Here is a 12,910-nt window from a genome sequence, read left to right on the forward strand (position 1 = left end):
AGGTGTGCCCAGGCGGAGGGGCTCCTGGAGCAGTCAGCTGAGCTGCAGGAGGCAGTGAGAAGGATGCATCGTGTCAGGGAGGCTGAGGAGGAGTTAGAGAGCTGGTTCCAAGCGCAGTCTGGAGTGGACCCACAGGCAAACATCAAAAGAAGCATGACCAGCAGGTTGAGGGAGATGATTCTCCCCCTCTACTCCACTTCTGTGAGACCCCACCTGGAGTACTGCATTCCAGCTCTAAGGCCCCCAACATAAGAAGGACATGGACCTTTTGGAATGAATCCAGAGAAGGGCCATGAAGATGATCAGAGGCTGGAGCACCTCTCCTATGAAGACAGGCTGAGAGAGTTGGGGTTGTTCAGCCTGGAGCAGAGGAGGCTCCAGGGAGACCTTACAGAAGCTTTCCAGGACCTAAAGGGGGCCTACAAGGGAGCCGGAGAGGGACTTCTTACAAGGCCATGTGCTGATAGGACGAGGGGCAACGGCTTTAAACTGAAAGAGGGTAGATTTAGATCAGGTATTGGGAAGAAATTCTTTACTGTGAGGATGGTGAGGCACGGGGACAGGTTGCCCAGAGAAGTTGTGGATGCCCCATCCCTGGAAGTGTTCAAGGGCATGTTGGATGGGGCTTTGAGCAACCTGGTCTAGTGGAAGGTGTCCCTGTCCCATGGCAGGGAGCTGGAACTAGATGATCTTTAAGGTCCCTTTCAACCCAAACCATTCTATGATTCCACGAGTCTCTTAATCACTCATTCTTTTCTAGTCCATTTGATGACCTGTTAAATTCAGTGTAATACAACAACACATTTTAAGCATGCCTGCTTAAAATGTGTTAGGTTATACTTGAAAATAGTCACTACACGTTTGCTGTCATTCTCCCAGATGCACCATCCCTTCCCTACCTTACGACAATGCCTGCCATAGACCAGGGAACCTTCCCATTCCCAAAGGTAGCATTGCTGCCCGGGAGAGACACAGTAGAGAGCCACCCCTACGGACACAGCCGTGCCTGCACACGCGGGCAGGCTTCTCCCGACGTGGTTGCAGAGGAGCTGCACTAGATGGCAGCTTTCCCCCGTGCGGTCCATCCTCCCACACACGCCTCTGCACGCCGCTCTCCCTACACCTCCCAGGTGAGGGAAGCACATAGGACGTAGCGGCATGCTGCTCTAACAAAAGGTTTTGAAGAGACAGTTCAGCTGCACAGCTGAAGCAGTTTCTAACTATCACAGAACAGAAAGCTTTTAAAGTACCATATTCTGATTTCCTTCTATTTCTTTACAAAAACCAAGGGTGTCAAAAAGTCTAGGTTTAACACAAAAAAATAACGCTCCACAAATACAGCAGTTGTGGCAAAGGGAGCAAAGCCTCCAACATTATCTAGCAAAGGGCAGATGTTTCCATGCATACTCTTATCAATAGCTGTTAAATTATAGCTCGAGAAAAAAAAAGTAATTCCAACCTACCACATTTCTGCATAACTGAATCCTCTCCTGAGCCAAGTCATACTCTGTCCAAATCTTCTGCAATTTTTCCAAGGAACACGGAACAGTGAGACATCCTTCTGTAACCACTTTTATGGTATGAGAGAGCTGCTCCCCAAAACAACTGTTCTTATTTGTATACCGAAGTTGTAAGGAGGAAACAATATTTTACCAGGATTTTTTTTCTCCCCAGAACTGAAGCAGTTTAAAAATCAATGCTATTCGGACTCCTGAAACATATGAATTGAGATAGCACTTGCCATGTTAATAACCGAGTTTCTTTCAAAAAGTAGCAGCAGCAGTCTGTCTCATTCAGCTGTTAATTTTTATTTTTTTTTTTGAGGAAGGACCAAGAATACATACAATACATTCATTATACCTCAGTATTGACAAGGCTGTATGTGTACAAAATTCCCTCCTGCTCTTGATTTCCCTTTTGTCCTATTTCCTCCCTTGGTTGTTTGGGGTTTTTTGGTTTTGTTTTTTTCTTTTTATTCATCTTCCACAAACACATGTACCAATATATACATTCTTTCTTAAAGGCACTGATGATCATTTCTATTTCAAGTTTTCTTCCCGTTGCAGTTTTGCCTCTTCTTTTAAAACCAGAAGAGTAATTTGGGTTACCCAAAGAGATACACCTCTCACAGCCATACAGATACCCAAGGAACTCTGACTACCCAGTTACTTTTAACAACTAGCTGCATCTTCCTTGAAGACTGAATTGAAAGCTCTTCCTGCAACAGCTATGGTAAAGGAGCAGAAATAAAGCAAAGTCATCTGATGAAGACTAAGAAGCAGACAATGCAAATTCTAATGTGAGCTTACAAAAAGCTCACATTTCAGCCTTGCTTTTGGAAAATACTCCCCTCTGTATACAACACCATATTTTTCTTAGAAAATTAACAAAACAAAACTTCTGGGAAACAAAGAAGCATGCATTACTTCAAGAAATAAGCAGGGCAATGAGACGTAGTACTACTTCAGAAAAAAAATACATACCTAACTTCTTTCAGTGCCTTCATCTTAGCAGCCAAACTTCTCATTTTCTTTCCAAAATACATACGTAGGGTTTCCTCAAAACCTTCAGCAGTTTTCCTGAATGCTTCCTTCTTTCTCTGAATTATTTATCATTTTTGCAGCAGTGTTTCAACAAAGACAGGTAAAGACAGTCACAACAGTTAGCCAGAGTTACTAATATGCAGACCACAATTTAGACTTTTGAAAACTACAGATATGCACACAGACACAGATGGCCCTCTTCAAAACACCAATAAAATGCCTAGAAAGACTTACAAACCAATTTTATTTTCTTCAATAGCTCCTTAAAGGTCCATTTAAACTTAACATTTTAAACATTTACACTTAAAGGTTAACGGTTCATTTCCTTCCTCTCATTTCAGTAGTGATGTGTTCAAGTGTATTTCTCCCCATTTGCTAGCAAGTTTTCAAACAACACAGGATTTTTTTCTTCCCTTGCTGAAAAGTTCCTACCCATTAGTTCAAGAAAATCCAAGTCCAGTACCTCAAGAAACTCCTTAGTCTCATCACTACCACACCTCAAAGTGGTGCAGCAAAACAAGAACTCTTGCTGTATGTACAACCACCCTGACCTTCCTACAAGGGATGTTCTTAAGGAATATTCTTGACCCAAAAAAAGCCAACACACCACATCAGGCTATATTCCTCAAGGGGCAACCTGAATTTCAGAGTTCTTGCTCTCATACCACAGAGGTGCCCTTATAGACTCCACTTTAGGTAACGAAACAGTCTTTAAATATTCTCAGCCTTTCAGACTTGCTACATATTAAAAAAAAAAAAAAACAAAAACCAACAAACCAAAAAAAACCCACCACCAAACAGAAAAACAAATATAGAAAGAATTAAATAGGTTTTTTTATTTGCAGATGAGCATCCAGTCTCATGACTGCAGGGTGTCTTTTTTTGAAGTAACCCTCAAAGCTACTACCACACAACACCTTTCTAAAATAAGTCATTGTGTACCATAGTGGTTTTAGCAGGGAGCAAATATTATCTCACTTAAAAGGCTATCCACCACCTTTTCTTTTAAAGCAGTTTACTTGCATTCAACTCAAAATAGTAATTAAAATTTGCAGAAATCTGTTTAAAAAAGTAAATAAATCAGGCTATATATAAGAAATGCTTCTAAGAATTCCTTGCACATTCAAGTATTTTTTTCTTAGCTGCAGACATGTATTCTGTTGCTTGTCAATTTAGTTTACATAGAAGTACACAAACATCCTATCTTCAGTGGATGGAGAATCTGTGCAACAACGGATTAGCATTCATAGCAACACAGGTGTTCTAGGCAGAGGTAACAGAGTAGCAAAGCCAGTTATGAGTAGTTTTATTCTGCAAGGAAGTCGTATGCAAATTCAGGTTTGGAGGTTTCAAAGGGATTTACACAATGGCAGATTTTCCTTTCGTATCTGTAGAGATAAGTGTTTGCACAACATTTTTCTGAATTCATGCAAATAGCTTTTCACACAATCTCTTCTTACTACTGCTGTTTATCACACTTAAAACCATTCACACCATTTTTAAGCCTACCAGTAACTATTACTAAGTACTGCGTTTCTCTCAGATAGTGCAAGGAACTTCCCCTGCAAAGAAACATAAGCATATTTTCTATTAAGCAGCAATTAAGGAAATACTAATTCTTACCCAGTTCTATTCCACAGCTGCTATGATTCTGTGAGGCTTAGGAATTTTCAGCCCAACACATAGAAAGCCTTTTTCCCTCTAAGTGAGAAGAAAAAAAAAAAAAAAGAAAAAACAAACCCCCAAGAATTGCATCCTTATACACAAAGCATGTTTTTAATCACAAAGTGCAAAGCTACGTGTTCAAACTGAACACCTACATCCAAACCAGCAATTTCATCAAGTGTGGTGGCAAGCCAGTACATACACCAAGGGGAGCTAGAATCCAACTTGGACTGCAAAACATGCGCTAACACACACTGACAGCATCTCCCTGCACCAGGGCAAGACAAATCTCCACTCAACCAGTTTAATCCAAACAACAGTGCACAGCTGAACTGCAGTACAATGAAACCGTAAGACAAAAGCATTGTCAGAAACACAACAGGGAGGGAAGCACCCTCTTTGCATTTCCACATACCTGAAGCTCACACTTCAGCTGTTGAATCCTTGGTTCTAGTTCCTTCTGCCCCTGCAAGAGATATACATTCTCCCTTCCGAGAACTTCTTTGTCTTCATACAGCTTCTGATCTGGTCCTACTTGTGCCAAACTGGTGTCTGACACCAAGGTAGAAGCTAGCATTTTTTCCCTTTTACAAATTAATTAAGATAAATTAATTAAAAAAAAAAAAACAAACCACACATAATGTGCATTCTTTCATGCTATAGTAATTTCAGAAATGACCACAGACCACCACATCAAAAAGACCATAGAAGCACCCAGTGTCATGCTTTACAACTTCAGAATTTGCATCCCTCTCCATACCAGTCTTCACAAAGACACAACACAAAGGAAAAACATACATCATTTGAAGACAACCCTTTCTATGTTTTCACCAACTCAAAAGTCTTTCCCATCAAAAAAAACCCTTACAATACCACACTGCAGATCCAGAAAAGTCAAGATCCATTGTAATTCAAGTCCTCTATCTACCAAATAAGCCAAAGCACTTTAAGGTTAGTGTTTTGGATCTATAACCTAAAAGTTATTTTTATAATGAAAAGTGATGTGAAGCCATCTGCCCCAGAGTACTGACAATACTGTATGGTACCAAAGCTCCACTAGAACCCACATCAGCTTCATCCTCACCTGTATGGCTTTGGTTACACCCTAACTTCTTTTCTTCTCAATTTCCTTTGCAGGCATCCACTCAAAAATGCCTGCAATGTGCAAAAAGTTAAAAGATGCCAGAACGTACAGAAATGGAATAGAGAATCTGCTGGCTGCTCAGGCCAGTCAGGATACCTCATTGCTGCGTGCCACAACAGCAAAAGGCTATTTCTTCTTTAAAAATCAGATTCAGAGTATATCGATAACTCAGAAAACAGGGCAGATCAGAGTATCAAAATAATTCAGGATGAGGTACTTTAGACTTTTTTGAAGAGCACCTCATTTCATATTAGTATTTATTAACAGCATAGACTTGCCTAAACGATCTAATTGCAAAATGTATTTGGATAACATGCTGGTATGTGGAAGGGCATGCCCCTCAGGTGATTCATTACAATGTTTAAGAAGCTCAAATTATGGAACATTAGCAAATTCTAAATAAGTTTTTTTGGAGAACATTACTTCTTACACCATCTCAACTTTCTGAATGCCAAGTACCATCTTTCCCACCCACAAACATTTTTCTCAGCAGCCTGTTGCCATGGCAATTCTAGCAACTGTAGGGCAAGTCTCTTTAAAAAGATTTCTTAGAACAACTGTAACTGCCAACTTACCACCATGTCTTGTCAATGTAATTACAAGTTGCAAAGACACCGTAATCCCCTAAAGCTTACTTCAAACCGTGGTTGCTGGCTTTCTTTCTTATAAGGACACATTGTTACATTCCTACACAAATAAATCACCAAAATATGTTTGTCCTGCTAGGTAAGTGTACTTTTACATTCCACTTACGCACCCAGGGAGTTTTTAAGAGTTAAATAAATAGGGGATAACTAGAAAAAGACTCAGGGACAAGCCTATGAAAAATTCATAGATGCTAAAACAAACATTGCATTGCCTGTCACTGCAAAATCTCCTAAAGGCCCGATGTCCTGCAACCTTCGCTCTCAACTAAGCTTTCCACTATGTTCTCCTCTGCTTACTAGCTGCTACACCTTCCTTCTTTTTCAAAATCTTGCATTAAGATATATGAGAATTGTCTGTCTCTGGAAATCAAACACTGGCTAGATAGCCTGTGCTTCCTCAACAACATTAATGAACAGGTTTCTACAGATTAATGTCCTAATTCCCACTACTGTAGCATGCACACAGACTCACATATACTCACTTCCACTGCGTGCCTGTATTACTTCACTGGACAGAAAGACAGAAACTGAACCTCGTATTTTAGATACTCACTTCCCCCTTAATCTTCTCATACACCCATATCTCAGTAACTAAGCTAATCAGATCACTCATATAAAGTTTTCTGTGATGTTCCACTGCCTTACTTTGGGGCAAATATACAGTTTCCAGTAAAATTCTGATTCCTTGAGCTGGCAGCTGCTGGGTCCACACACTGTCTCAGGGTGCTGTGCAGCATGTGATCAGATCTGTTTACGCACAGTGGAAATGAAACTTTTATCTTCCAATGCTGATTCTTCACAACATTTACTTCTCTCTCTTCCACATTTTTAGTGTTCCCTGGAGATGCGCATCTTTCAGTAACCCCCCCTTGGCCACCTCCTCTCCAATATCTACTTTTTCATACTTTGCTTGGGCAATAATGGTACCATCTTTGTGCTTGGCTTTATGACGTATTCTTATTTCTTTTTCAAAAACCAGGCTGCTCAAGAACTTCTTCCCCTGTAATACAAAATACAATGAAGTTGTGTATTGGACACTGAATACTTTTAGCTGAAATCAGCCATCTTTCTTCTAAGAAAGAGAGGACATGTTTAAGACCAAAACCCAAAAAGCCACACAGGTAAAACTTATATTTAACACATTTATTCTGGAACAATGCTGTTATCTGTACGGCTACAAATGCACCTGATCTAATCACTGTCAATGCCAGACTGGACTTCAACACCAATACTTCTACCTCACTGTTCAGCTTCAAGGAATTCAGTGTCACACAAGTGACAGAAGTCCAAAGTCCCATCAGCTCTCACTAGAAGTTGGCAACCAGGTTATCCAAGTCTTTTAGAGGATGCTAAACCAACTATTTAACAGCATTATACGCAACAATATGAAAAAAATATTTGAAGTATTACATTGTTTAACAGCCTTTCAATAAGTGGTCCAGAAGTTGAAACAGAAAATAGTGACAAATGAATCATCACGTGTATCTGCCCTATCGAAATCTACCTTACTGAAAATACTCATTTAGAAACTAGGAAATTCCAGAATTGGCAGCTATCAGTTTCATCAATAATATCAAAGAAAAACAGCTTTGAAAGACTGGGGAATGCACTCAAGACTTTCACATGGCATCTGGGAGAAAGTTATCTTTTATTAAGGATTTTTTTTCTTTTGCCCCACTGCTTCTAGAAGTAAGTTGATTTTGCTGAAAATTAAGAATGGAAGGGGGCAGGAAAGCTACACAGAGCATAAAGCTTTATTTCAAGCAACAAGAACAGTTAAAAAAAAAAATCCAACACCACACAAACAAAATAACACCCCAGGGAACTGGGAACAGATATTTCTATTCTGAGATTCTCTGTCTTAAGGAATCACATTAAGCAACGTCAATAGGACCACAGGGATGAGATCATATACAAAGGGTCTTGGGACCCCTAAACGGTAGAGGGATACAATAAGGCAAGCAGGTCTGCCACCTCCTCCTCCGGCAACTGCTGGTCCCAAGCCACCAGCTGGTGAAGCGTGGGCAGTGCCAGTGACAAGCCTTGAAGCAGCACACCATCAAGACTGCAAGTGATGTCCTAGAAAGGGAGGCTGCCACTAGTGCCACTCAGAAAGACTCAAATACCGGTCCTGTTAGCATCAGCTCCTGACTCTTTCACATTCATTGCCAGCCAGCAACAATGACTCACATTTACTTGTTACTATCTCTCTCCTGACCAAATTGTACAAAAGTTTGTACGGTACCCTGGCACACCAAGTTCAAGCGGCTCACAGATGTAAGCGAATTTATTGCAGGTTCTGTAATCAAGGGAGGGATTTTTCCCCCTGAAGGAAAAGAAACAGAAGTAGTACTCTGTTACCTCAGTGCCAGAAAGAACTTGGGTCAGTCAAAAAAAGACCTGAGGCTCTGAAAATAGCAAAAGCATACTCTAAAAATCACCAGCCAGCACAACCTGAACCATTTCTTATAAAACTGTTTTGGTTTCTAGAGTGTGATAAGGGCTACAGTTCAGACAGCCCCTCCCAGCATGCCCTGCCTTCACAGTTAAACATGCAGCTCTTGGAAGAAGACTCCTGGTGACACTATTTGCCAGCATCTGCTACAGAACCCATCATCTAAATGCTTCAAAATCTGTGACTCACCTGGTCAAACCTGCTTAAGTTCTGATCAGTTAGTATCCGCAGTCCCCAGAGTCTGTACTTCTTGGCAACACTCGGACATTGCAAGTTTGATGGAATTTCAACTATGTCTGATCTGTTCAGAACCTCAGAATTTCCATAGTCAATGTGCAGTACCTGACACTGAAAAATAATATAAAATATAAATCAGCAGATGTTACACAGATCTCCTACAGAAATATGCACTGAAATCTACTAGAATATAAGCATTTTAACACGTGTATGTTGCAGAGATTAGAATCTTCCATACTAAGCCTAGACACCCTTCAGAGGAAGGAACCAAGTTAGAGAAATCTCTTATGTTGGCTGCTGTCTGAAAGCTTAGCAACAAAACTTTAAGTAACAAAACAGATCTCTGCTGGCATTTTTTTTTTTCCCTAGCTAAGGGCTACAATTAAGAAGCACTACAGAAGACTTTATTCAATGAAGAGATACGTAATCCAATGTTTCCATGCCAACCAGCCTGTCTAGGAATTACCATTTTAAATAGGAACCACTAGACTTCTGTATCAGTCACCTAAAGCTGATTAACAACTCTTTCAGGTCATTTGCATCAGTGCTAACATGTCACACGAAGGCTGCCATGTTCACCACTCAGAAGTTCTGATACTCAATTACATTGCTTAACAATGTCAACCACCACTCCTAAATCTCTATCAAGCAATACAAACAGTGCTATGCAAATATGTCATGTTTTGCCAGTCTTTTCATCCGCACTTTTCAAAATTACAGGTCACTTTAATTTGTGTCCCGTGTATATTCACTGTTTTTAAATGCATTCACACAGCAAGTTTCAGAAAGAGGAGTTGCATTTATTCCTATCATCCTGCATGTAGAACTGACACACAATTAAAGATTTTTTAAAAATGGTTCCTGCCTTTTCATTTTCGATCACTTGCTGTACCATGCATCTGTGCCAACATCCAACTTCAGAAAAACAGCCACCATAAATCTGGAAATTAGGAAAAAAGGATCAAGAATAGCATTCTGAAAATAGAAGTATACCTCAAAATGGTATTTGTAATACATTACAAATCATATTTTCATACTTTCCTATAATTATCCCATCAGCAGTATGAAAACAAAGTAATGCATTTGATATCCTCTCTCTCATAACAACATATGCTAATGCTTAAAAAACATAATCCTCTACTCTAAAAACAATAGCTCAAAGAAAATTTTGCAGCTACAAAACCACTAACATTTTATACAGTAGGCTCCCATGGCTTTTCTGTTAATGTGTTGCTACAGTGTTTTATTGGCACTGATGGCTTAATAAGCCCAACAAAGAAACAGGCCAGTCACACCACAAACATACCGTGTTTGCTGTCGGTGCGTTTTCTTCCTTTTGAAGAGGAATGTAGAAGATCATTTACCTGCGCACACAAACAGTTCAGACAAACAGTTTTCTTTAAACCTTATGTTGCAATAAGCCACTACTAGTTCACAAACAAAACCAAAACTGTCATCACTCTTTGTATGCTTGTCATGGAACTGCTGTTAAATATGTCCTTGTTATCTTCCCAAGAGTACTTTCTCCAGCACATTTAGTGTTACAGGTTTTTGATTCCACACTTGACATGGAGCAAAGAATCGCTTCTCTGAAAAAGCACTGCTCTCCTGTTAAAGATAAGCTATAATGTATACTGCACAATGAAAGAGAATTCAGCATTCGGTATGCATATATATTTTCTTACGTATGTATATATACACACACACACCCTTTCTTGTAGTACTTTCTGAGCACTGAAGACTGAAGTGCAGGAAGGCTGAAATGCAGAAAGATTTAAAATTTACTCACACAAAATAACCACCTTCTTTAGGAAAGCCAGCAATTCTTAAAGACGTATTAAGAGAATATAGCCCACAGAATAATCAAAGATCAAGAAAATACCTAAGCAAATGGCTTCACAAAATTAAGGCTTTTACATCCAAGTGAAAAACAAACTCCACACATACACAGCTTACCTACCTTACTAATATCAGGTTTGCCAAAACCTACGCTAGCTCAAGGACAAGCTTCTGCCAGTGCACAGCTTAATTTCAAAAGGTCATTACATCTACTGACATTCTAAAAAGTGTGGAGAGAGAGTATGAGTTATTAACTGTCACTTTTAATAGATACTTGATGGCTTATAACAGCCAAAAATCAAATAAAAGCAGTGGCCCTGCTGTTGAGACAAGTAACACCCCACCTTAAGCTTTCAAACTTCATGATTTTAGTTGCATTTGTAAGCCTGCTCTCACTTTCATCCAAAAATTAATCAAACTGATCAGGGCAGGTAGCGTACCCCAGAGAAACAGTTTGCAAGGAATGTTTTTAACAATTTAATTACCAGATTCTGCGAGCAGTGTGCAGTTCTTACTTGTCAATCAAATTTTAGTATGTATTTGGCTTTTTTTTTTTTTTTTCTCTCCTTAATACAAGGAAACAACAGCTCTGGCATACTCCCCGTTCTCCTTACATGCAAGACTTGGGTTTTGGTTTGGCTGAGAGAAGCAGTCGTTCCAGTTACAACTTGGTATCTGCACCACTGCAAAACTGGGTCAATTCCAGTAACACGGCATTTATTAGACAACATTCTACTCGTAATTCAAAGGAATGGATCCAGAGCTCTGAGCAGGAAAGAAAACATTAGTGCAACCAAGCATTTTGTTAACTTTAGAAATACACTCCTAACTTTTGTACCTTACAATATTAATTAAAACACTGAGTCTCAGAATGCCAGGGTAAGAACCTAAAGGAGCACTACCTATGACTACTGCATCAAAAAATCCCTTTACTAGAAAAAACTGTTCCATAAACACAATGGGTAAGGTTTGTTCCCATCCCTGTATTCCTACTAGGGACAAGCAGCATTACCTTCTCCAACCGGCTCAAAACTACCCAGGTGTTGATTAAAACGCACACACCAATCAGCCAGCAGACCAAACAGAGAAGGCAAGCTTTGGTACCCATTCTGGATTTTCCCCTCTCCTTACTGTATCCCCCACCTTAATGAAAACTACCCATCGTTTGGGGTATTTTACTTTTTCTCACTCCCCCCATCCAACACCCTTCTGCCCATCTACACAAAACCTGAAAGGACCAAACATCTCTGAACCATCTCGGTGTCAAGCTTCACTGGCACTCCCCCAAATGCTCAGCAGTCAGTAGTGTAGGGGATCCACCCCCAGCAGGGCTCCAGCTGCCTCCTGCGGCATTCTTCAGCCAACAGCAAATACTTTTAACCCTCAATATCTGATTTGTTTCTTTTTTGCCTACCAAATATTCAAGAAAGCTCTGCTGCAATTCAAATCGATGGATGAAAAAAATCTTTTTTGTATTTCAGAAAAGAGTAACTCATTGCAGTTTAAAAGGGAACAACAATACCTACAATTCTGAAATCTAAATGAACTTCCCCACCACCACCCATTATCAAATGCTGTTATTTATTCTATTATACCATTTATTTCTACAGAAACTTGGGTGGGTGGATGTGCAGATTAAACACCTCAGTTAAAACCAAGCAGTTCCCTGAACCCACCTCTGCCCAAAATGTTATGGCATCTTCAACTTCAGGGAGGGGAAAGAAAAAAAATATTAATTCTCGAGCTTATGTGCTTGTTTTGTTTCAAAAAATACCTCACGTTACCTTTGCCATGTTCTGCCTCTCCAGCCATGCCAACAGCTTCTGACACGCTCCAGGCTCCCCTGCAGCCAAGCGTGCTCGGCCCCCACACGGCCCGGGGGCTCCTGAAAAACTCCTTTTTTTTTTTTTTTTTTTTTTTTTTAACACGAGGCCACCCTACACGGCTGGCAAAGCTGGGCCCCCACCTCACCACGCGGCCCCACGCCCCTGGGGACCCCCGGCAGCAGAGCCCGGGGGCAGCCTCCCCCAGGCAAAGCGGCCCCGGCGCTACTGGAGGCCTGGTGAGTGTGGTAAGCCTGGTGTTGAACAAATGATGGAGCCATTTCGGCTGGAAAAGCCCTTTGAGATCGTCAAGTCCAACCATCAGCCCAGGGCTGCCGAGCCCATGGCTAAACCACATCCCCCAGCACCACATCCACACCGTTTTTAAACACCTCCAGGGATGGCCATTCCACCACCTCCCTGAGCAGCCTGTTCCAGTGCTTGACCACCCTTTCTGAGAAAAAAATTTTCCCCATACCCAATCTAAGCCTCCCCTGGCACAAGTTGAGGCCGTTCCCTCCTGTCCTGTCGCTTGCCTCCTGGCAGAAGGGCCCGTC

At 40.8% G+C, this 12,910-nt stretch overlaps 1 protein-coding gene across 1 annotated transcript in view; it reads right to left on the reverse strand.

Annotated features, from left to right (window-relative positions):
• Positions 1–12,634, reverse strand: part of STK31 (serine/threonine kinase 31) — a 39,441-nt gene extending 26,807 nt beyond the window's left edge. The window contains 10 exon segments of the mRNA XM_037383855.1: positions 1,464–1,617; positions 2,478–2,599; positions 4,624–4,792; positions 6,645–6,861; positions 6,864–6,999; positions 8,644–8,802; positions 9,557–9,631; positions 10,652–10,750; positions 12,207–12,235; positions 12,502–12,634. Of these exon segments, the coding sequence (XP_037239752.1) occupies positions 1,464–1,617; positions 2,478–2,599; positions 4,624–4,792; positions 6,645–6,861; positions 6,864–6,999; positions 8,644–8,802; positions 9,557–9,631; positions 10,652–10,750; positions 12,207–12,235; positions 12,502–12,634 (1,293 nt within the window).
• Between the last annotated feature and the right edge of the window lie 276 nt (positions 12,635–12,910).

The sequence above is a fragment of the Falco rusticolus genome, chromosome 4 (assembly GCF_015220075.1).
Source record: "Falco rusticolus isolate bFalRus1 chromosome 4, bFalRus1.pri, whole genome shotgun sequence".
Lineage (NCBI taxonomy): Eukaryota > Metazoa > Chordata > Aves > Falconiformes > Falconidae > Falco > Falco rusticolus.